The sequence below is a fragment of the Gopherus evgoodei genome, chromosome 3, assembly GCF_007399415.2.
Source record: "Gopherus evgoodei ecotype Sinaloan lineage chromosome 3, rGopEvg1_v1.p, whole genome shotgun sequence".
NCBI classification, from domain to species: Eukaryota; Metazoa; Chordata; order Testudines; family Testudinidae; genus Gopherus; species Gopherus evgoodei.
Genome location: NC_044324.1, coordinates 95,167,720 through 95,193,323, shown reverse-complemented (window position 1 = coordinate 95,193,323; position 25,604 = coordinate 95,167,720). Strand labels below are relative to the sequence as shown.

At 41.6% G+C, this 25,604-nt stretch overlaps 1 protein-coding gene across 1 annotated transcript; it reads right to left on the bottom strand.

The window, feature by feature from the left end:
• Window positions 1–1,366: 1,366 nt before the first annotated feature.
• Window positions 1,367–24,701, bottom strand: RPF2 (ribosome production factor 2 homolog). The gene is made up of 10 exons (XM_030558331.1): window positions 24,679–24,701; window positions 22,524–22,660; window positions 18,285–18,322; window positions 17,387–17,425; window positions 12,770–12,851; window positions 12,592–12,668; window positions 11,182–11,281; window positions 6,288–6,390; window positions 5,597–5,741; window positions 1,367–2,019 (listed from the first exon to the last, which is right to left on the bottom strand). Exons 1-10 carry the CDS (start codon window positions 24,699–24,701, stop codon window positions 1,837–1,839), a joined length of 927 nt encoding a protein of 308 aa, XP_030414191.1. The 3' UTR covers window positions 1,367–1,836.
• Between the last annotated feature and the right edge of the window lie 903 nt (window positions 24,702–25,604).

The window sequence follows — 25,604 nt, the reverse complement described above, 5'->3', positions numbered from 1 at the left end:
CTTGATAAAAATACAGAGATCATAATTTCACACCAAACTCATAAATTGTACAGATAGATCCCCCAAATCATCCCAGAGGTCATGGTGAATAATCAACTGGAACACAAGCTGCCAGGGTGATACGGTGGCCAAAAGGCCTAATGCAATCCATAAAACAGGAATATTCAGTAGGAATAGGAAGGTTATATTACCTCTGTATTTGGCATTGATTCTAATGCTACTGGAATAGTGTGTCCAGTTCTGGTGTCCACAACTCAAAAAAAGATGTTGACAAATTGAATAAGGTTCAGAGATGAGACATGAGAATGATTCAAGGATTGGAAAACTTGCCCTATAGCAACGGATTCCAAGAACTTGATTGGTTTAGCTTAACCAAAAGGTTATGGAGTGATTTGATCAGTCTGTAAGTGTCTAGATATGACAAACAAAACTTTGTGATAACTGGTTCTTCAATCCAGCAGACAAAGGTATGTATAGCAAGAGCCAAATGGCTGGGACTAGAAGCTAGACAATGCCAGACTAGAAATGAGGTGTAATTTTTTAAAGATAGGAATAATTTATGAAGGGCGTAGTGGGTTCTCCATCACTGGGAACTTCTAAATCAAGACAGAATATTCTTCTATAAGTTGTTTTAGTTCAGACAGGAATTAATTCAGAGAAGTCCTATGGACTGATACACAGTGGATCAGACTAGATGATCACAGTGGTTGCTTCCACCCTTATAATCTATGAATGGTTTTCTAAACAAAGAGATAAATTGGGAGGAGGAAAAAATAGCTAATTTACAGATTTCCTACATGTTCCAAAATGTAATAAGACAAACTACTTCCTATGAAACAATGAATAAATCTTACTGTACTTTAAAATCATCTTCCCTTTTAGATCCCAAAGTTTTCCATCTCATTCAGTTCTGAATAGATTTCACTAGCGTGACCCCAGTACAAGACAACTTTTACAACTTTCTTTTAATACTCTAAGAAAGCAAACTTGTCCGAATCAGGAAAGAAAAGACAAATCAAGGTTTTGCTTCTTAAGTGGTGTCTTTATGGCACTCAAATATAGTGAAGAGCATGGTCTAAATACCTATATTAAAAAATACAGTAGACTGAATAAGTTAGTCTTGTCCCTTGCACTCCATATGGAAATCAAGCATAAGGTTCTGTGCTTAAGAGACTCAAAGGTCTCATGTGTACCTATGGTGAGTATCAGATGCTCAGATACCTTAGTGATGAATGTAGTATAACCAGCTTGACAGATCATTCCTAATTCTACAGAATGTATGTAATGCTAAAAGCAATAGTTACAAAGAGGACATAGTTCATTAGCACATACTAATATTGATAGTCTCTCTTTTGTGAAATGCATAGTTAATAAAATAGTCCAAAGTTTATTAAGTTAGAGATGAGTATTCACAAAGTTATGCAACAATCCAAATACCTTTAACATTTGCTGAAAACAAATCAAGGCCAGCATTTACACATTAACAGCTCAGTTCCTCGAAAGAGTTTATATGACAAGACTAGTCTAACAAGAGTCCCCAGGATAAAAACCCTAGAAGGCCATTTGGTAAACTATTAGATAATTGGCTTTCTTCAATGATTTGTTCTCCTGATTTCTCCAAATAAACATATTGAGCTTCAGACAACTGAGGAAATAATGTCAGTGTACAGCCCAACACCTCTGAAGTTCACTTTTGTAGGACTATGCATTAAAAAATAATTACAGGACTACAGCATTTTAAAAAAAAATGGCAACTGACTGGTCCACATCTGCCACATTTATTTTGTGACAAATACAACAAAAGCTGAAGATATCAAGAGTCCAAAACTTATCCTATCAGACTGATTTTAATTTCTTTGGACTAATCCCTTCATCTTCTTCAGTCATCTTTGCTGCAGGTCTCTTCTTTAACCCTTTCATCTTCCTTGTCTGTAATTTACTGAGATCCTGTTTCTGCATGTGGATCCTACCATATGACGTACCAAAGACGTCATGAGAGATATTCTTCTTCTTCTTCGGCTGCAAGATAAGAACAACAACGTTAACATTTCTGGGCACTGAATAATATTCAATCACTCAGTGACTGTAGGCAAGCGTATCTGCCATCACAAGTCACTATATTCACAAGTAAACTTCCATTACAATTTAAGATAACTACACCTAAAAATGGTATTGTACAGATAAAATCCAGAGCATGCAGATTTATTTTCCTGTCCTTATATGTCACCAGATCACTTCCTTATCCTGCCCTACCCGTGCGCCCCTCTATTTGCGATAAGCAGGGTGAATACCTACATGAAAGTATGCGTCTTTCATAATGAGAGCCACAAACCAAGCTCCATGGGGGAGGGAAGGGATAGTAAGGGGGAGAGTGACCATCCAGAAGCAAAAGGTGCAGATTAATTTGTTTAATTTGTTTAAGGTGAGGAGGTCCAGAATGGGGCATATTCCCCCACCTTTTCAGAATAAGGAAATAGGGAGAATAGAAGCCGTGGTGGTGGTGTGGCAGGGGTTCTATGGGCACCCTTGTGGACAAGGGCAGTGGTTTTGTTGGGGGAGAAGATGGAGTTCGGAAGGGTTGAGGGGGGGTGCCTCCTGGATGGGTAGCATGCGGGGAAGGAAAGGAATTTGATCAGGTCTCTTGGACAGATGTCTAGCACCCAGCAGTCACAGGTATGGAATTCCAAGTGTGGATAGTGTGCCAGACAACCCCCGAATATGATGGGAGGTTTGCAGGTCTTGATATAAGAGTCAAAATGATTGTCTGGGTCAATGAAAAGTGGAAGCAGCAGAGGGAGCGTCAGTATCGTTGAGAGCAAGGTTGGTGCTGAAGCAGTTCAAAGGGTCACTGGGGGTATGGGTGGTAAGTGGTGCGAGGACAAGGATGGAAAGGTGGACACTACTCTCAGTGGGTGGGGGCTGTGGCATAGATGCTCAGGGACCGAAGGGTGGCCTGGGAGTCCTTAAGGGGTGAGGGGACTCGTCCATCTTGTCACTAAACAGTTTACTGTTTTCAAAGTGGCGGTCTTTTACCGTCATCTGGACCTCCTTCGGAAGACCACTGGACTATAGCCACAAGTCATGACAGAGAACGACTCCAGACATTAAGGAGCGAGAGGCAGTGCCTGCAGCATCTACTGTGACCTAGAGTGTGACTTTGGCCACCATCTTCCCCTCATCTACCATGTGTTGGAAGTCCTGCTGTCGGTCAGGAAGAAGAGTCCTGGAAGTCTGCCAGCTGGGAATAGGACAGAAAATTGTATTTGGCCAGAATGGCCTCATAACTGGCAATACAGAATTGTAGCCCTACTAATAAATAAACTTTTCTACTCAGCAAGTCTAGTTTTTTGGCACTGCGATCTATTGTTGGCATTGCTGATTTAAAGTGCTGCTGATAGGCACATGAGGTGGCAGCATTGATCACCAGGAAATTTGGTGGTAGGTGGGGAAACAGGAAATCTGTGTCCTTAGAGGGGACAGAATAGCGGCTTTCCGCTCGCTTTGGTATGGGGCACAAAAGGCTGGTGTATGCCACACCATCTGGGCTGGTTGTAAAGTAGCCGAATGAATGGGTATGGCTGTGCGGGAGAATCCCTGAGATTGAAGCATGCCCAGGAATTGGTCATGGGGGACCTGAACATCCTCTAGGGGAAGGCTGAGAGCTGCGGCCATGCGACGGAATAGCAACTGATATTGTCTGTGATCATCCGGTGGGGAGAAGAAAGCTGGGATCAGGGCATCATCCAGCGATGATGAAGTGCCTGTAGGAATGGGCAATTCCGGTGGTGTGATCGGGGCAACTGGTGCCAATGGACCCAGAGGGTCCAAGGGTTCCTCCTGGACAGTGGCTGTATGTGTGGGAAAGATGTGGTGTGCATTACGATGATGGTAAGAGTCCCATGAGGCCCAAAATGGCCAATGAGTTGTCATGCATTGGCGGGGACCACAGGTACCGGGAACCGAGGGTCACTGGTGTGACCATAGTCCGGAGGACAGACGGGTGCCAAGGGTCCGAACTATAAGAGCAAGAAGGTGAGAGCTATGTCCAGTTCTGAAGACCAGTCGGACTCAGACTGTTCTGGGAAAGGGGGCATCAATGGTGCAGGTGGTATTGGCAGCAGCGGCAATGTCGGAGGATGATCGACCAGGAGAAGGGGCTCAGCCGTTGTCGTCAGAGCGGGACAGAGGACAAGAGGTCTACAGTAGGGAGCCTGGGATCTGATGGTGGTCTGGAAAGTGGTGGGGTACCAGCAAAGGGTAACGTAAGCTCTGCTATTTTGTGAAAGAGAAGATAAGTGCATGGGACTGAGAGTACTGAGCTTGATGGACCTAGGGGGGGTCGATGGTGCCGGAAGTGACAGAGGGTCCTGGTGTTGGAATCGACGGTGCCGGCGGAGAGTGGCAGTGTTTAGAGCAATGTTCTGCGTGTGCTTTATAGGAAGGCGGCGTTGAAGTCAAAGTTGGACCTTCACTTCTTGCACACAACTTCTCCCCCAACCGATCCCAGCTCGGGGAGGAAACACTGCGTTTCGAGATGGTCCCTATTGGGGAGCCACCCTTGTGCTCATACTACTTGTGCACGTGGTGAGGTTTTGTCAGTGTTGGCGGTGCTGTACGAGAGGGTGCAGGTGAGGCGGTCACCATCTGTGACTGGCATCGCTCCGTTGGTTCTGTTGGAGCCGGGTCTTGCTGCCCAGATGGGCACATGGCTTCTGCCATTAGAAAATTTTGGAACCGAAGCTTGTGTGCCACCTGGATCCACCATGAAAAGGAGCTCCAGACAGAGCAGTGAGAGACTATGTGGGCTTTGCCCAGATAGTTCAGGCAGCGGGTGTGCTCGTTGCTTACCGAGAAGAGTGAGAGCATGAGGCACAGTTTTTAATCCTGGCTTGATAGGGGAGGGATAGCTCAGTGGTTTGAGCACTGGCCTGCTGAACCCAGGGTTCTGAGTTCAATCCTTGAGGGGGCCATTTAGGGATCTGGGGCAAAAATCTGTCTGGGGATATGTCCTGCTTTGAACAGAAGTTTAGACTAGGTGACCTCTTGAGGTCCCTTCCAACCCTGATATTCTGTGATCATCACGGCATTAAAGCAGTGGACACAACAATAATCCCAAGGCTAGGGAGAGAAGCCCCTGAATGGGAAAGATCCAACGAGTAACCTAATTAGCTATGGACGAAAAACGGACAACTACCTAATTAAGTAAATAAAGAAACCATATACAGCGGAAAAAAAGGTGGAACGCAGTACTCTCAGGTGGCTAAGAGCATGGAGGGACTGAGTTCCAACTCTGGCCATGCGGTGGTAAAAGGGAACTGGAGTGGTGTCAACCCATGCCGACTCTTAATGCCTCGGACACACCACGTGATCGACACATGACAAGCGCGGGTCAACGGACACTACTATCCACAGTTCCAGCTAAGGCACATAGCGTACATGCACACCCCATGCTTGGAATCCACATAGGGACCAGCACCTGAAGAAGAACACCTTCATCCCTTGGCCTTTGCATAGTTTACTTTAAAACTGGCTCTGTATTAAAGATTATGTATGATGAAGAGCAAAGATTTTTGTATAAAATACAAGGATTATGTACCTTGAGGGCTTTAGGTTGTTTAAGAGATAATTTATAGAGGTCTTCTGAAGCCAAATGTGTTCTCCTCATCACCAGATCTAATGAAGGTCCCATCTCTTCCAGTTCAATCCTTGGTATTTTACATCTCGACTTCTTCAACAACACTCTGCGGGAGAGAGAGAGTGGGGGGGGGGGAAACAACAATGTTGTCCATCTTTGCTGCGTTTCATACTTGTGTTTCTACTTATTTTCTGGACCACAGAACTGAACGTGGCCTTTAGAAAACATGTGCCGCTGTTGAATTTTATTTTTGGTTCAGAAAACTTAGAACCAAGGTGCCAGTGTCTGATCTTCAATGTGTGTGCAACTCCCATTGATTTCAACACAGTTGTGCCTCTGTAACCCACACACCTCCTGGGTATGGTGTTCTGTCCCCTCAAGTGGCATTGAGACCATTTAGAGATCAATGAGTTTGCACTACAGCCTTAGGTAGGGGCCATGTGGCTTTTAGCTCAAGCAGTAGAGGCTCATGCACTAAGCTTCAGAGGTCCCAGGTTTGATCCCGTTCACCGATGACCAGAGTTTGTTGGTGTTTACATGTGCACAGAACCATGGACTGAATCTGGCCCTGGAAGAGCATAAAATAGCTGCAGACAGAAATGAAATCTGAGCTCCTGATAGACTGGGGGGGAGGCGGGGGAACGACACTTACTTGTAGCTTCGCATATAAATTTTGCCATCCATAGCTGTGAAATGCAGAACATACTCTAATCCTGCCAGGCGAATAGTGGGCACAGTAGGACCTCGAAAGAAATCTGAAAGAATATTTCAGGATGTAAAGAAACCTGGCACTTTTACTTTTTTAAAATAAAGAAGTTTTCAAAAAGGAGGTTTAAGATAAGCAGGACTTTTGATTCCAGTCTATTTGAAAACAGATCTGTGTTATAGTGGATGAATCTCCGATTTGGCCTTTCTAGAGGCAACCCCAGTAATGCTTAATAGGGTCCCTTTCTGACTCACATGCAGGATTATTCACTACTTCAAGCCCCAATCCAAGACTGCACTTGCTTAATTTTGCATGTGAGTACGCTCAATGGGACTACTCATGTATGTACATGCTTAACTTTACATACATGAGTAGTCCCACTGAGCCTAATCACATGTGCAAAGTTAAGCAAATGCAGAAGTCTCTGTAAGAGAACATAACAGACATCTGCTTTCCAGAAATAAATCTGATGGTTTCACAAGCTCCAGATCTTATTTTAAACATCAACCCCACCCCACTCCAAAAACACTGACCAAACAAACATTATCATTGCTTCAATAGCAATAGTAACTTCAGTTTTGTGAAATACAAAAAGCAATAGTTATTTCAGTTTATCCACCCTTCTAAACTTTCAGCTATGAACTCAGATAAAGAAAATGCATCTCAAAAATGTTTAGCTAAGTATACATCAGTACGGAAATAACATTTAGCTAGGTTAAGAGTTTGTTGGATAAATTGATGGATTAAAAGTCTCTGGTACCAAAGTTAGCAGTTAGAGTAGATATAAATAAGTGATCAAGATCAATACAAGATAAACATATACCAAGAAAGAAGGAGATAGTGTTTAGTGTTATCTTGATTGTTTTTACTCCCCATTGTTTATGATACCATCTTGGAAACCTGAGACCATCATTGCTTTATAAAGCAGTTTTGTCTGTGGTCAAACAGAGCACCTTTGCTCTTTTTACATGAGCTAACACTTGCTATTGCATTGCAATGAATATTTACACTATTGTAGATATACACATTTAGCAGACAAATGCAACACGGTCAGTTACATATAGAAAGAAGCTTACAGTTTGTGCTTACAGTTTTACAGGGAGAAAATTCAGATACCAGTTAATTATCACTTAATTGTTTAACATAATTCTCATATTAGGACCATTAAAATAGCATATGAGCAAAGAGCACACAACCATGCAAATCTGTCAACCCTTTAGATAGGGTGAAGGAAGGATGTGATCTTGTCCTAGGGAACAAGGTATGTTAATAAAAAACAAAAGACTAATACCCAGAAGCAGAACTGCTGAACACGGGGAGGGGAGATGGCTTGCTTCCCTTTAAGTTTCATTTTCAGATTCTTAGTGTTTTCCTCAGTGACCTTTTTCTGGGAAAATCAGTGATGAAGCTATGTTGAAAACAAAGTCTTACTGGTGGACCCTACCTGGAGTTTAGAGAGAAAAACATGCTGGGTCCTCCTTTGTTGGGTTACTGGATTCGTATCTAGAGGAAAAGTCATTGGTACAATATTTTCTTCTATTTTAGTGTCTATTTTCCCAGGCTGCAGCTAAGACTCTGTCTCTTCTAGCATGTGAAATTGTATCTACATTGCTTTTATTGGCAGATTATCCTTCAGTATGTTCTTGTGGTATAGCTTTCCACTCACAGGATGATCTTTGTATCCAAATACAGGTGGTCAGGAATGTAAGTTTCTATGACATCCACCAGCTGTAGACAGTGTATTTCCTCTCTGGAACTCTATGGATTTGAAAATGTTGGTTTATTCATAGTTTTTGAGACAGTCCACTGTGGTTGGATTAGAGACCATTATCCTTATCTTTTTAATTCCTGCCATCAGTTTGCCTCTTGTTTTTCTCCATGTGTTTAATGTGTGTGATTTAGTAACCACAGCAAAAGAGCTTTTGAGAACTTCCATTTTGTCTTTCAGGACTTGATGTGTGTGTTCCAAAATAATTTATAATTTGCCCATTTATTAGGAAGATGCAACAGTTCTTGTCTGAACAGCACAAATACTGATGGACTTTGCAGCAGCATGATGGGTGCAACAGGATGTGGAACTGTTGTTTTATGCTGCTTTGTCCCCTTCGTATCACCTCTACCATCTCTTTTTCAAGAGAATCTAAATGACCCCTCCATATCAAAGTACTGGACTCCACATAATTTGTGCAAACAGGGTGATAGGATGAAGGAGAAACTGGAGAAACTTAAGTGCTATCTCAAAACAAACAGGTCTCCTCCTGTTCAGTCCAAGCCTGCATTTTAACAAGAGTGACTCTACATTTTCCATTTTTTAATACACAAGTGGGTCCAATAAAGGAATGAGTGGTGAAGTGTTTCACAAATGTGTGCACAGGAGGCTATTAGAACCAGGGGTGCAGCAACTACATCTCACAGGGACGAACACTGGCACCAGAAACCAAAGGCAGTAAAACCACTACTACAATTTTAAGACAATGTTTGTAGGGAAAGGGATGGGGAAGAAAGTGACATATCTTTCTCTGGTTGGTCTATGTATAGGGGTAAAGAGAAGCTGCTATTTACATATCCAGACCATTATGAGATGTCCTCAGTTTTTAAAAAATGAATTTAAAAGGTTAGCTTAATTTGGTTACGATACAAGATGCAAGTTCATCCCTCTACCCACACTGATTTCTATAATGTGGAATTGCTGGCACAGGACTTCCCAAAAATGTACAGAATGTCTTTATGGACCACATGCCTATGAAAACCTAGTTGTTTACCACTATCATCAATAACGTCATACAGTCTAGTAACAAGGGGTCATTAGATGACTGGGCCTCCCGGATCTTGGCAGTAGCGCTGTAACAACAAGGTCTTTGGAATAGCAAACTTTCATAAGTTTCTTGGCAACAAAATGGTGGATTAAATACATTATCTTTCTCAGGACTGGAAAGAGTTGCTCCCTATCATATAACAGCAATTTCATAGCAGGTCAAATTGTAAGCCTAAACTATTTGATGGTATCAACATCTCATTAAATCCTTAATCTGAGGAACCTCACTATTAATTTGAGGAACCCACCTATAGTTTTGTCTTTAGACATTTCACTGAAGTCAACAGAACATCAGGACATCTGGTGTGTACCCGGCATATGTTCTGCAGCAAAAAAATGGATGCGTATTTGACTGATGTATAATTTAGGTGTAAACAAAAGCTTAAGGCAAACAAATTGGATGGGATATGTTACTCAGATAGGGAAAAAAATTCAGAGGGCTAGACTATCAGTTCATCTAGCAAGTATGTTAATGATTGGCAACACCATCCATTTCAGCAGTAAACCTGTATTTCGCATAAATCTCAATTGTGTGCACGCATTTCGATCCATCACCCCAACAATGTGAAAATATGCTTAAGGGGATGCACATTAGAACAACAATGTGCGGGGTTACTGGTGTGTAATGATTCTCTTCCAGAAATTTGGGCAAAGTGGCAGAGACCCAATTTTTTATGGTTTGCATCCTATATAATCTGGACAGTGATGTAATCATTTAATGATTCACAGGCCTCCAGCTCCTAGAACGGATTGAAAAATAGCTTTGCCATAAAATTCATCCTATTTGGGGCTATATCTCTGAAAAATACATAGATGAGCTCTTAAGAATAGCAGCAATGAATTTATTAATGCAGCAGTCACAGAAAGTCTTCTTTTTTAGCATCTCCAGTAGCAATTTAGAAAGACTGTGCAGCTACGAAGCCAAAGGCAGTGGCAATTTTTAAACTAACATAGGCAAAAATGGTTCTTTGGGATTTAACTATAAGTAAAGCTTAGAAGTTTAAGTCTCATCTGAATCTCCGTGCCTTCATTCACCTTTTCATTCCCTGCTCGTGCCCCACCAACATTCCCACACACACCACTTCATAGTCCACATCTTCCCCCCAAAATCCCATTCCAGGTTAAGCCCCACCCATTTCTTCTAATGAAGTCTTGCTGCAGGGAGAGAAGTGCAGGAGAAGGGAGCAGATATCCAGTCATTCTACTTCTAGTTTCACTCCTAAAACTTACTTCCCAAGAGTACTCAGATTGTGAATAATGCTACAATACCATTTTACTTTTAAGCTCCAAATAGAACAAAATTACAATTATTTTTGTCTAAAATAATTGGTCTAGAAAGTACACTCATTTTTGTAGTTGCTCTCAGCACTCCTAATTAAAATCCATAACCTTATTTATCATCGGCATGTTCTCTGCCTATTTCAATGCCTCCCACCCTCAACGTGCAAAAAAATTTGTACATTTCTGTTTAATAGAAATCTGTGCCTAGCTTGAACTTAACATACACATTTAATTGTACATGTTTCTGCCTTAACAACCATTTCTCATTTTCATTGCACATGCTGAACCCCAAAATTCAACCTAGTGAGGTCCTGATTAGAACCGGTTGAAAGTTCTCTGATTGAACAGTTTACTATTAAAAAAAGCAGTGTTTTGACAAAGTTGTTTCAATATTTCAAAAAAATGTTTTGCGAGGAATTTTCATTTCACAGGAGATTGACTTTGTTCAGATTCAGGACTACTTTAACTCTTGAAATGTCAATTTCCCCACTTAAACCACCTCTAGTCTTCATGGTTTTCCCAGGCTGATCTACTTTCTCTCATCCTTGGAAACAGACTTGATAATTACAGCTTTATCTTCACTTTTATGGTATGCAGTAAATCCTAATGCCACTTCCTTAATGTTATCTTGCATCCTTGAACATGTACAAACATTAACAGGCAAACTAAAATTTCTCAACAATTAGCACTGCCACAGATTTATGAAGTCTAACTGCTCACAAGGTCTTGTTTCAAAATACTCACCAATTAGAAGACTTTTCAATCTTCTGTATTCTTCATTTAAATCAAATGTGTCACCAGCAAATATCAACATGGGCTTTGTTCCTTCTGGACACTTGCTGTTCTATTGGACAAATATCAAACTAAGTTATAGAGCATATTATTTACGCAAGTGACCAGGCACATGCCATTCTGAGCTGTTCTGTTCTCTGATAAACACAAAAAGGAAGGCATTTTAAAAATAGAAATCTATATATGTTACTTGTACTTAGAAGTGTTTGGGTTTTGAGTGATGTTCTCATTTAGGCTAAATAAGGAAAAGCTTCCTCATAATAAAATGTGTTAGACAGTGGAAAAGACCCTATAATGGAAGTTCATTTTTTTGAGACTATTTAGAACTAGACTACATGAAATACAAGCAAGCATACTGTATTTCTTGAATTGGGAAGGAGATGGAAAAGACTTGCTAGATCATTCAGTCCATTTCCAACTTCTGATATACCCTTACACAGCCAATTGACTACAACTCCCTACGGTGCAATACTTGTGAAAATTATCAAGCTTAAGGGGAGGAATCACTTTTCAAAGTTAAATTTCTTGTTACCTAAAAAAAAATCTTTTTCATCCATACTACTAGTTCTGAATCTGCAAACTAAATAGTTGCTAATCTGTGTAGTTTCTTAATTATAATAGTGTAAGAAGGCATATAAAATAGCTAACCTATTTTTTGGCAAAACCAAAACTTAAAATGATCACATCAAGGTGGGTCTGCTCTTAGGTTTGGGGGTTTTTAAGTCTGCAGAATTCAAAATGTTGGCCCTCATACTGAGCCACATACAGTTCCCGAAAACCAGGGTGTGTGTATAATTGATGGCCTGAGAAAGTCTCGGAAGTATCTCACACTGATAGCAGAAATATCCTGAGCTACAGTGAGATGAATTCTGCCTTTGGAAACTCATACATGGTTTCCCTCAGTAACACTGAAGGCCTCTCATGGGCAGAATCCCACCGAGTAGCTTTGTAAATTGAATTATTTTTGTTTGCAGCTAAAAAAATTGAAGACTTGGTTTGGTCCCAACTAAAACTCTGCAAAGGAATTCACTGGTAAACATATAGCAAATTTTAATAACATTTGTACAAAGCACAAAAATAAGATTCTGACGTGAATGCATATGTTAATCCTGGAAGTCTGAAAGAGGCAATAGTGAAATGGTTTTGTTTTCTTTACTGAAAGTACATTAGATTCACTACAAGTGCTCACCAACAGATGTCACTAGATATATTATCTATATCTAGATATATATATCTTTCTACTGTATTTTCCACTGCATGCCTCTGATGAAGTGGGTTGTAGCCCATGAAAGCTTATGCTCAAATAAATTTGTTAGTCTCTAAGGTGCCACAAGCACTCCTGTTCTTTTTGCATTGTCTTACCTTAATATCTTTTAGTGACACAAATTTCTCAATGCCTAGCTCAATCATATCCAGGACATGATAATCAAACATACGACCTACAAAAGAAAAAAAAAAATTGGGTTAGACTTTTATTGTCAAGAGACATTTCTTCGACCCAATTTAAAAAAAAAACAAAAAAACAACAAACACATTTTACCTATTATTAGATTGTTAGGCCGCTTCTTATTATGTGAGCCAAACAGAAACAAAGAACAATCCGACTTCTTAGAAAAGAACTCCTATAAGATTAAAAAAAGACCACAAACTTCAGTTTGCAAACACGTTAAAGATTTGGTGATGGTTAAATGTCACCGTTAGATCAGCTGAACCGCTACAAATTGCAAATTGTAACACATTCCTGCTTGGGAGGTTAATCCATTGTTTTATATGCATGCCAGATACCTTTTTTCCTGGCATTTGACCTAAACTAGTGATACTCAAATCTCAGTGCTTCAGGAGCCAAATTAACAATCAACATTACCCAAAAGAACCATAGAAGTGTGAATTCATGGTTTCATTTACTATAGCACTATTCATATTTAAACAGCATGACGGGAAATATTTATTGCATATTCTCACAGCAAATAAGTTGATAACTTAGAGCAAGCCAATACCGTAACTGGTTAATAACATAATAAAAGCATCTTGACTGGTTAATGATTAAATCACACAGTGTTTTAATATCATGTGCTACAAAGAGCCGCAGGAGACACATTAAAGAGCCACTTGCAGCTTGCAAGCCACAGTCCGAGTATCACTGAGCTAAATATTCCATTTCCTAATTTTGTCCCATTACTCCTTGTTCTTTACATTTTTACACTGCTCACCCTGAACTCCTTCTGCCCTCTTTGATGCAACATCCTGTTAAATACTTGTAAGCAGTTATATTTCCTCATTTAGGATATGTCTACACTGAAATCCAAAGTGTTATTGCAGCACAGACTTACCCTCACTCCCACGGCTAAAAATAGCAGCTTAGACAGGCTAGCAATGGAAGTGGATACCAAGGATCCCTGACATGCTTGTGTAGTCCATGATGCTGCATTTACACTGCTATTTTAGCCATATTAGCATGGGTATATATATCTGAAATGCCATCATTTTTGGAGCCTAGATCGTAATTTATGAATGCTTTGGGAGGCGGAGTAGCAATACTTCAATTTTTAGTCTAAATGTTCCCAACAGCACTTCTGGAAAATGCTGTGCACTTTTCACAGAATAAGGGACATTTGTCTGAAAGGAAATTTCAAGAGCATGGAGCACAGGACAGGGGCTAACCCCCTGCTTCCATTTACCAATTGTATCATCTTGCAGTTCACTGACACTCATCTGCGTCTGGATTCCCACTACTAATTCTCAAAAAGGAAAGTAATATAGTATTGCAATTACTCAAATGTTGGATATTCATCAAAATACTCTGCCTTGCTTTTAAGCAAGAAGAGATGGAGGAAAATCCATGAACTAGAAATCTGGACACCAAAGAGAAATCCTCTAAAGCAGAGTTCCCAAACTTTTCTTATTGCATAATCCCTTCCAGATCTACCAGCTGCCTGCATACCCCTACTCTTCTCGTCACTGATATTTTGTGTGTTCTTCTTAACATTACCTGTCTTCAGCCATTTGTCCATATTTCACTGTTATGTACAGATATAGTTTTAGTGTGACATATCTGTGCTCTCATTAGTATATCTTGAACTAAATTAACTACCATATTTTATATAACAAATTCCCACAGAGGTTGAAAGCTTCATATGAGTAGCCTATTATGAAAATGCAATAAATAAAATCCACCATTACACAATTTCTCTGTGTACCCCCAGTGTACACATATCACAGTTTAGGAACCCCTGCTCTAAAGGACACATTCCAAAGTAAGCTCGGTTGACTTGCTAGCAATTTGGCAGAGGAAAAGATACATGGCCTCGCATGCTGTCCTAATTATGTGAAGATACTGAGTCCCTGTCAACAGAACACACTCATTTGATATCATATGGATGAACTGAACCTTTCACTTTGAAGTGGACATTAAGAAAGGTCCTCCAGTGTTAGTAGATATGGATGAGCAATTCTTCACTATAGAAAGCAATGCAAAAACAAAGTACAAAACAGATAGTCTTAATGAGGATGACACAAACAACAGTTCATCGTTATACTGTTCTTTTAATCTTCAAAACACTTTACAGACATGAGTCTATGATTTGTCAGTCTATTGCCTGATGCCTTGTACAAGGTAAGCGGTAGTATTTTTCCCCACAGGAATTGAGCCTGTTTGTTGTGGTTAACTCCTCATATTAGTAATACTAACAATTGGCATAGATTGACAAAAATGGTGGATACATTACTGTTACCGTTTACATGGAGTAATGATGCAATTTGTCATTGTAACGGGGTCTACAGGCCCCACGCTGAACCAGGGCAAGGAATAGTGTAATATTGGGCTAGGAAGACTCCGCCTCTCAACAGGTGCAAGGCATGTTTCCCAGTGGAAGAACAATTAAGGAGACTGGTAGCTGAGGAGAAGGAGAGATGTGAGCTGTATGTGGCACCAGGAAACAAAGCTGATGCTGAGAGCTGCACCAGGAATGGCAACAACTTTGTCAAGGCTGCTTTAGCAACAGGGACTTGAATTCTCTTCCCTCATTACGCTGTAGCAATTTCTAGAAACTCATAACTGATAATTTTCTCACAATTACCACAATAGATAGTTTACTGGACAACTGGCAGTGTATACCAGTGCAAAGAGGACTAACAATAAATGAACTGTTTATCCAAAAGTTTATATGGTCTTAGAATGCAGTCAACGAAAAATATGAAGAAATGTACAATTCTCCAATATTTTTAACGTTAAAAAAAAAGGCCTTAATATTTCATTTTACCTGACAGAGCAAAGGTGTGATTAATTCTGAGTCAATATCTACAAGAATCCATCTCAAATAGGTCTGTTCTTAAACAATGATTGTATATTATCACTTCCCATCTCTTACGAACAACCAGATCAGCCACATCGTCACTGGTTCATTCCCTGCACGTCCACCAATGTAATATATGCCATCATGTGCCAGCACTGCCCCTCTGCTATGTACATCGGCCAAACTGGACAGTCCCTCCATAAAAGGATAAATGGACACAAGGCAGATAGTAGGAATGGCAAGATACAAAAACCTGTAGGAGAACACTTCAACCTCCTGACACATAATAGCAGATTAAAGGTGGCCATCCTGCAGCAAAACAACTTCAGGGCCAGACTCCAAAGAGAAACTGCTGAACTTCAGTTCATTTGCAAATTTGACACCATCAGCTCAGGATTAAACAAAGACTGTGAATGGCTAGCCAACTACAAAAGCAGTTTCTCCTTCCTTGCTGTTCACACCTCAACTGCTAGAAGAGGGCCTCATCCTCCTGATTGAACTAACCTCGTTATCTCTAGACTGATTCTTGCCTGCATATTTATACCTGCCTCTGGAAATTTCCACCCATGAAATTTATGCTCCAATAAGTCTGTTAGTCTATAAGGCTACCCCTCTGATACTTGAAACCAAACCAGCAGTTTTTGCTCTAAAAAGTATGTTGTTTCCATGACTCTCTAAGGGCTTGCTACACTGGTGCTTTACAGCGCTGCAACTTTCTCATTCAGGGGTGTGAACCTCCCCCCCCACCCCCCCCCAAGCGCAGCAAGTTACAGCGCTGCAAAGCGCCAGTGTAAACAGTGCCCCAGCACTGGGAGCGCTCCCAGCGCTGTAAAATAATCCCCATGGGGAGGTGGAGTACCTGCAGCGCTGGGAGAGCTCTCTCCCAGCACTGGCGCTACAACCACACACTCACACTTCAAAGCGCTGCCATGGGAGCGCTCCCGCAGCAGCGCTGTGCAGCTCTAAGTGTAGCCATACCCTAAAACAGACAAGCCCCAGGATTAAGATAATGCTTTGATTAAACTGTAAATATGGGAGGCATAATCCAGGGATTAGCCTCTATTTTTGTCTTCCTGTTCAGAAACCAACTTGACCTTAAAGCATTGAACTGAGACCAAATCTAGTCAGATGTATATAACAGCCATCACACCCTGGAAAAGTTTTTGTTTTAATTTTAATTTTTTGTCTGTGAATTTTGGAATAAAACTTGTAATTCACGATCTTCGAGTTGCACGGCTGAAGTTAGGCAGAGCAACTCAGCTTAATATGTGCTTCTGTTCCTCTACTCAAATGTAATTAAGAAAAACAATTTTGACAGGACACCCTAAATTTTTTTCTCTGAGTCTTTTTCCCCTATGAATTTTTTATTTGTGAAGAAACTAAGATGAATATTCACATAAACAATACTTTAATGAACATGAGGTTGATGTAAATTTATAAGAGAGCTGTGTAAAAATATTATTCTTCCCTTCATGACAAGCTCCTTTACAAGCTCCAACCATGTTCTATAATCCTAAATCTGTTTTGTCATAATTTCATAGTAACACGCATGCACTTCCAAGAGCACCGCAACATTTTTATTTCCACAATAATAGTACGAGAGTTCTGCCTTCAGACAAATGAGTGTTACTAGAAAATAACCTGGCAACATAAAACCAACAGCAGTATCTATCAGGATCTAGAATTACACAGATATTCAACTTATTCCAGATTGCACAATAATTCCCTATAACTTAACTTCTGGGGTATAACTCTAGTGAACCTGGGAGAACTACTTTCCATGGCAGCCCTGCATGACTGACAGTATCTTGTACATAGTCTCTCTTGTTCCATAGCAAGCTAAATAAAATGTGGTTTTTACTTACCAGTGATGTTTGATCCTCAAAAGGTCTGGTAATATTTTTCTAAAGAAAAAAAAAAAAGATAAGGATTTGGGATTTTTTGTATGACTTCACACTAGGTGCCCTGGTGGCACTTGCGTTATTGGTGCTCTTCTGAGAAGATAGCTTCTAAAGATGAAGTAGATTTCCATCTTAGATCCAAAGCAATATTAATTCTGTTAGTCCTTCCTTAATGTTCCTATGTCAAAGTCGTTCTGTCATTAGATGCACTCTTCTCCACATTTCCTTGCTATCACGATGCACAAATTCCAAACAAACATAGAGACAGTACTCCAGAAGTGCAATAAGATGCCCTCCACAAAATGAAGGTTTGCCTTCCAGGTATCACATGATACATCTTACAGTTGTCTTTGCCTTTCATCCATGTCACATTTAATATTCCTAGATTTTCATGAGGTACATCCAAGCACCAGGATTACAACTTTCCACCTAATAGCTCCCTATTTTGTATAAACATATTTTGATTATAAAACTGTATTCCTTATTGAGACCACTTGCAACTTTACCTATTATAGAGGTAATGTTACTCTTTCAATTTATCTGTGCCAAGTGAACTGCTGCCATATCTCATTAGCTATTCATGCAGATTTGGATCATCTGTGAAGTTGATCAGTAACTTGTCCCTTTTGCAAAGTTTTTACTTCATGTATTTTGATAAATGGGACCGAACTCAGACATTTAAACACCTACGGGCTTTTCCCCAGGTTGCTGTTGCCATTTGGAATCACCCTCAGTTTATCATGTAGCCAGATTTTTTCTTTAAATCCACTTTATTGGCCTGCACAGCACCTTGCTAGTTTCTCTCTGAAAATATTAAGACTAACTTTTTCAAACAATTTTAAAATTGCAAAATGTAACTTACTTTTTGTACAGTACAGCAAAGGGCTTTTTCAGAGCATACTGTAAAACAAAGAATTTGACGTTAAGGAGAAGTTTTTTTAACACACTAAAATACTAAACATTGTTCTTTCTAAAATTCTACATGAAAACAGCATTAAAAGGATAAATGAATTACGAGAGAATTAAACACAGTGGCCCAGAAAGAAATCTATCCCAGAAAGAAATCAACTATGTAGACATGCTCACAAAAGGGGCAAGAAAGTAGAGATCTAAGACAGGATTACTAATTTTAAAGAGGAGAGGTTTACAGAGGCCAAAAACCACACTTGAAACACCAGAACAAGGCAGCAGAACACCTCCAGCTCCCACTCACAATAATCTCAATATTCGTCCTGGAAATACTAAATTTCAAAGAAAACTACACCATTTTTTATTTTATTAAAATGTTTATACAGATTGAGGGGAAATGTTGCCTTGCAGTTAGAGCACTGGAATAATTCATGGTTTTATTCCTAATTATGGCCCTGACACACCGATTGAACAGTACCTAGCATAATGGGGACCTGGTCCATGATTGGGGGTACATCAACACTTCAATGTAAGCCTAGGGTTTGAACTCAAGCACAAACCTAACCCCCTTTCCATCTTCACACAAATCACGCTAACCCAAGACCTTGACCCAGGGTCCCAGGACCCATGGGGGTGGAGGGTCCAAGACTGAGTCATGCCAGGATCCAGGGTTCAAGCCCTATTGCTTTGCAGCGTAGACACAGCCCCACTGCGCTAGTGCTCTGGGAGTTTACCAAAGATATTCCACACTACCACAGACTGACCTCCTTTATCCTCTTGTTGGAATTATTAATAATATTTAGAATTATTAATATGGGAAATCACCAGACACCAATTTAACCTTAAATTGCTTTATTAAATCCAAAGTATCTTTATGCCCTATCCAATACAGTAACAAAGTACTCATAAGCATTTGATCAAGATACTTACAACCAAGTGTGCTTAAACCCATACTGGTTGGCTCCAAGATGGTCAGCCAGGTATTAGCAATGAACTCTTTAAGAGTTTACTTTTTATACCTTTAATGAACAAGTGATGTCATTGCAAATTACTAACTTCAGCTAAAAACCAACTGGAGACAGTTCACTCTTATTTCCAGTCTTAATCCAAGTAAGATTTACAACCACCTCTCTTTGCAAGGCCTTCCCTCTCCTCCTTCTTGCTATCCAACAGTCTTCCCACTGCACCTGGGTTCACATAGGCTTTAACATTGGCATATGGGTTGGGGAAGGGCCACGTTGGCTCATTTTAAGACAGATTCTCTCAGTTTTATTTAAAACCATCTGCAGTCATCCCTAGAAGTCAGAGGACTTCTTTTGAGAAACTTCTCCTTATCTTGTTGTTCTTTGAACCAGACATCATCCCTACTTTACTCCTTCTGGCCTTATCACTTATTTTTGAAGCCTTCCTTCTACTTGCTAGTCAGAACCTCTCTTTACAATACATGTATATTTCCTTAACCAAATTTAAGCTAACTTCAATTATTTAATTTTATACTTATCCTAAACTTCTGAATAGTCAAGTTTTCCCACACTGCGCCATAAAAAAGGGGTAAGGCAGCCACTTTTGGGCAGGGCGTTAGTAAGTCTGGGATATGGGTGGTTATATTTGGGCCCACATAATGCAGTGTAGATGGTAGAGCCCCAGGCTGGAAGCCAGGGTTCAACATTTCCTAACCTGGGGTTACAAATGAGTATGGATGCTTAAGACCTGGGTTAAACTCAGGAACTGCTAACTCAAATTGTGCTAACATTGAGCTCACATTGCAGTGCAGACACAGGGATTCCTAGGTGTAACTGCAACACAAATTATACCTACGCAACGTTGGGCAAAGCATATCACCTCTCCATACATCAGTTTTCCATCTGTTAAATGGGGATTAAACCTAAGCTTAACACCTCTAAGTGAAAACAATAGTTTCTTTAAACAGCTTTGAGATCTTGAAATGAAAGGCATTACAGAAAGGCAGAGCATTATTAAACTCCCATATTAATAATACACATTAGGGAAAGTTAAATACACACAATATTTTAAATCCAATTAGTCCTAAGTTTAGCACTTTCCTACAACAGCAGATATTAAACACATTCCTATCACAGCATTATTATTATTGCGCTATTTTAGGTGTCTGATGGCATTAACTGTTGCAGGTAAAATATCTGAACACCAAGTCAGGTTTTGGCAAATCAATCAATTTATCTGAAAAGATTTTATTTTGAAGTGTATTTGTATTTGATCCTTGTTAATTATTTAGGATCTTTTACATACATTTCTAATAAGTTTTTTTTTGTGGTTAGCTCTTCAAGAAGCCTGGACCTATAGACAGTCAGATTATTACAGAATGTCTCAGTGAATAATGGGATGCATAAACAGAGGACTCTTGAAGAGCAGAGAAGTTATTTACATCTATATTTGGGATTGGTGCGACTGCTGCTTGAATACTGCGTCCAGTTCTGGTGCCCACAATTCAAGAAGAGGGTTCAGAGAAGAGCCATGAGAATGATTAAAGAACTAGAAAACCTGCCTTACAGTGATTGAGCTCCTTGAGTCTATTTAGTTTAACAAAGAGAAGGATAAGGAATGATTTGATTACCGTCTAAAAGTATTAACACAGGGAACAAATATTTAATAAAGAGCTTTTAAATCTAGTATAGAAATATAACAATCCAATCGCTAGAAGTTGAACCTAAACAAATTAAGAAAAGAAATAAGACAAATTTTTGACAGTAAGGGTAACTAACCATTGGAATAATTTACTAGGGATAGTGGTGGATTTTCCACCACTGACAATTTTTAAATCAAGACTGGATAATTTTCTAAAAGATCTGCTCTAGGAATTGTTTTGGGGAAGTTCTATGGCCTGTACTATGCAGATGATCACAATGCTTTCTTTTGGCCTTGGAATCTATAACTTAGTCCTTATGATTTGGCATCTTTCACATTAGCAATAAATCCCGTTTCCCCTCAGAGATACTGCAGTTCTGGTCCAACATACAATAGGCTATGTCTACACTACAAACCACTGATACTGGTGTGTAGGATATGTTCAGTAAAATGCAGACTGCATCCATACTCCAGTACATAGCTACACCTGTAAGTGAAAGGCTCCAGCAGAGAGTAAGCAGCAAGGAAAAGCTCCAGCAACTCCCCACTGCAGGAGAATCTCTCTGTGGCTAGGCATGACTCCAGCAACAGGAAGGCAGCAGGACACTACAGTGAGTGCTCCAGTGAATAGGGTGCATGCCTGGGTATACCCACAGGGTTCCAGGCATGTCCTTACTCTACTTGCCTATGGAGTGCCTCACCATCTGCACTGCTATTTATACCCATGCTCGGTGAGTATGTAGTATATGTACCCTACACACTGCTGAAAGGAGTGTGAAGTGTAAACATACTTATAGACATGCAGTGTTGACAAATCTCTCAATTTCCTTAAGAGAAACATATTCTGATCTCTGCTGGAGCCAGTCTCGCAATGATTTGAGAAACTCCTGCTGTCATACAAATTTCAGCCCTGCTTGAGGGGGTGGGAAAGAAGGGTACAATCCCTCTGATTGTCTGCTTTCCCTGCAAGCGGCAGGGAAATAGGGAAGGCAGCCAATCAGGAAGAGAGCTCTGCCTGCCAACCTCCAACCCCTCAGGAGCTGAGAGGAGTTTTTGGATAGGGGAGAGGGAACAGCTCTCACAGGATGGGAGGAGGAAATAGGAAGAGCCCAGCAGCTCAGGGAAGCTGTGCTCCCTGTTCCCTTTCCTCTCCTGAGAAAAGTGGGTTGCCTCCTCCCCATCTCTGCAACACTAGCCTGGGAAGGGGGAGGGAGGTAAATAACCCTTGGGAGAGGGGAGTACACAGAAGGTGCATAATTAATAGGCTGAGGGGACAAACTTCATTAGAATTCTGAGGTTTGGGGAGAAGCTGAAAGCTCTGTACTATGAGGCAGCATTTTAAACACAAGTCTTTGTAATTTCAGCCTAGTCCTCTGGCAGTGGGCAAAGTCACCTGACTCTCTAAATTTGGTAGAGTTGGCAATACTGACTGTCACACACACTGGTTGGGGGCAGGAGGAATACAAAACAACCAAGACTGGTAATATTGGATTTGGAGAGATAATTTATTTTAAAAATGTGTGAAATTACTCCTGATACACAGCCCATGTTAAAATTTATTTCAGTACGTGTATTTCCAACAATATACTTACAATATCTTTAAGTGTTTCAGTTACTGTTAAGTTTGCATTTCCACCTTTTATGAGGATGGCATTTTTTGTATTTTCAGTGAGCTTGGGTTCTCTCTTCTCAAGAAACCTTTTGGCCCTCTTTGTTTTAGGCTTTCTACAATGATAAATTAATTACAAAATTAACTTACACACACGTATTAGACTATGCTTGAAACAATCACTGCTGGTTGATGTTAAATCAATAAAACAAAAATATGAACAATTACCATACAAAATAACCACAAAGGAGTTAATGAAAATGCTTTACTTGATTTGTAAACATTCCGTCCCCCCCACCCCCAAAAAAAACCCACTGAAATTGAAGGTAAAGTCTTAGCCTTAAGTTTTAATTTCCTGAATTCTGCTGACTTTAAATTTAAGGTGTGGCAATATTTCCACATCCTTGCTGAAGTCCTGATGGTTTCGCTTCAAACCAAAACCCTGCATCATGGTCCCACATACTATGGCTCATGAGGCCTAGAGAAGATCCCCTTAAGAGCCCATCAATGGCAGCCTAAAGGCAAATTAAAAAGCCCAAAGTTATGCTTGGCAATTTTCTGCTACTTCATGACCTATCATCATGTACAAATACAGAGAGTTAGAAGAAAAACTGCCAACGAACAACTGCTACCATGACCAACCTGAATTCGGGTCCTTAGAACACAATTAACCAGGAGTGGGCAAACTTTTTGGCCTGAGGGCCATATCTGGATGGGGAAATTGTATGCAGGGGCATGAATGTAGGGCTGGGGCAAGAGGTTGGGCTTTAGAGGGAATGTGGGGTGTGGTGTGCAGGAAGGGGCTCAGGGCTAGGGCCCAGGAGAGGTACAGTGTGCAGCAGGGGACTCAGGGCAGGGGTTTGGGGTGCAGGCTCTGGCCCGGCACCGCTTACCTCGAGTGACTCGAGGGTGGCAGTGGCGCACAGCGGGGCTAAAGCAGGCTCCCTGCCTGCCTTGAACCCGCACTGCTCCCGGCTCCTTGCCAATGGGAGCTGGGGGGGGGGGTGATGCCTGCAGGCAAGGGCAGTGCATGGAGCCCTCTGCTCCTCACCCCTGGGACCACAGGGATGTGGTGCTGGCCATTTCCGGGAGCGGTGCGTGGCCAGGGGAGGTAGGGAGCCTGCCTTAGCCCTGCAATGCCACGGGGCTGGCAATCCTAAGGGCTGGATTGAAAGTCCTGACTGGCCAGATCCAGCCCGTAGGCCGTAGTTAGCCCTCCCCTGCAATTAACCATACTGTCCTCTATTAAGAGAGATGTTCCATTTCAGTTTCACCAGTGACCCGTGCACCACCTTTATGGATTATCTGTGAACTTTTGCCTGCACCTAGACAAGAACGATCTACTAAGACTGAACAGTTTGTTCCTGTAATGCTAAAGAGGACTAGAAATTAGGGGCCTACCTCTAGATCAGTGATAATCAGATTTCTGGTTCAGGAGCCAAATTAGTGACCAACATTGCCCAAAAGAGACAGCAGTGTGCATTCATTGTTTCATTTACTATTTTATATTATATATATTATTCTCACAGCAAAATGACTGCTCAAGTATTCTACACTTGGTTAACGACATAGTAAAAACATCCTGATTTGTTAATAACTTAGATTGGTTAATAATTAAATCACACAATGTTTCAATATCATGCAGTGCGTGTTGCAGCAGGGTGGGTTAGGGAGGTTATTTTGGAGGACGAACTAAGGCAAGGGAATCCCCCGAACAGCAAACCCCACAGCCACAGCCCTACCCTAACACAGCCCCTTACAGAGAACTCCTCCCTCCTACGTGTTTACACGTCTGGAGGCCCCGCGAAGGAGCCTCTCGCTTCCTCGTGGGGGCCGGCCGCGGGCAGAGCCCTGTTAATTCCCCGTAAAGGAGCAGAGCCGGTGCCTCCCTGGGGGTAGCCGGGCCGGTGGGGGGAGGGGAACGCTGTTCTTCTCCCTCCTGTGCTAGCTCGGGAGCCCAACTTCTGGGCAGGGGCCGCCCTCGAGCCGCGCAGGCATCCATCCCACCCACCACTCCCCCCCTACGCGGCGGCAGCCGGGCCTCCGCCTAGAGCCGAAGGCGGCGACGGGCGTGGGAGCAACCGGCGCTATCGGGCCCCCCCAGCCCTTGCGGCGCCCCGGAGCCGCCACTTACACCACCCGGTCCAGCGCCTCCATCTCGCCGGCAAGAGAAACTGACGCGCTCACACGTGCGCGCGGGACCCACAAAGGACCAGCCAAGGGACGTCCCTCCTCTGCGTCATGACATCACATCCACTCACAGAAACCCTAGCGTCAAGGCAGAGGGACTGGGACTCGGGAGCCGTACAGAGCTTGCGCCTTTTTGTTACTGAGCATGCGCAGGGAAAATTGAGGCGGTCACCCCCCCCTCAGACCGAAACAGGGGTTGAAAGGAACTACGTGGGGAAAGGGCTACGGCGAGGGAGTAGGTGGCAAAATTCTCAAAAATGAGAGGCCGGGAGGGGGGTTGCGTTCCTGGCCGTGCCTTCCACTGCATCCGTAGCCAGGGAAGTGGCCTTGCAGGCCAAGGTGGGGGAGGTAATATAACGTTATTAGACCAGTTTTCTGGGGTTGAAAACAAGTTTTTGAGCTACCCGGGCTCGTCTTCTTCAGTTGGGTAGAGCTCGAGCACTTGTCTCTCTCCCTGACCGAAGTTGGTCCAATAAAAAAATGTTGCCTAACCCACCTTGTCTCTCTCATATCCTGGGACTGACAGGGCTGCACCACCTACTGTAACCAGATGGCCTACTTTTATAGGGACAGTCCCAATTTTGGGCTCTTTTTCTTATATAGCTCCTTTTACTCCACACCCGTTCCGATTGTTCACATTTGCTGTCTGGTCACCGTAACACCAACACTGCAGAGACACAGCCCTTAACATTTCTGGCTTATAGCCAGTAGCTGTTATCAATACTGTTGCAGACACAACAGTGCCAGAGGCAAGCAACAGTGGTTCTTGCCCAGAGTGCTTAAGCGCCAATAAGCACACCAGGGTGGAGAAACAACCAAATTTATTTGAGCTCAAATAAGGTGCAAGGGAGAAATAACAATCTCAGATCC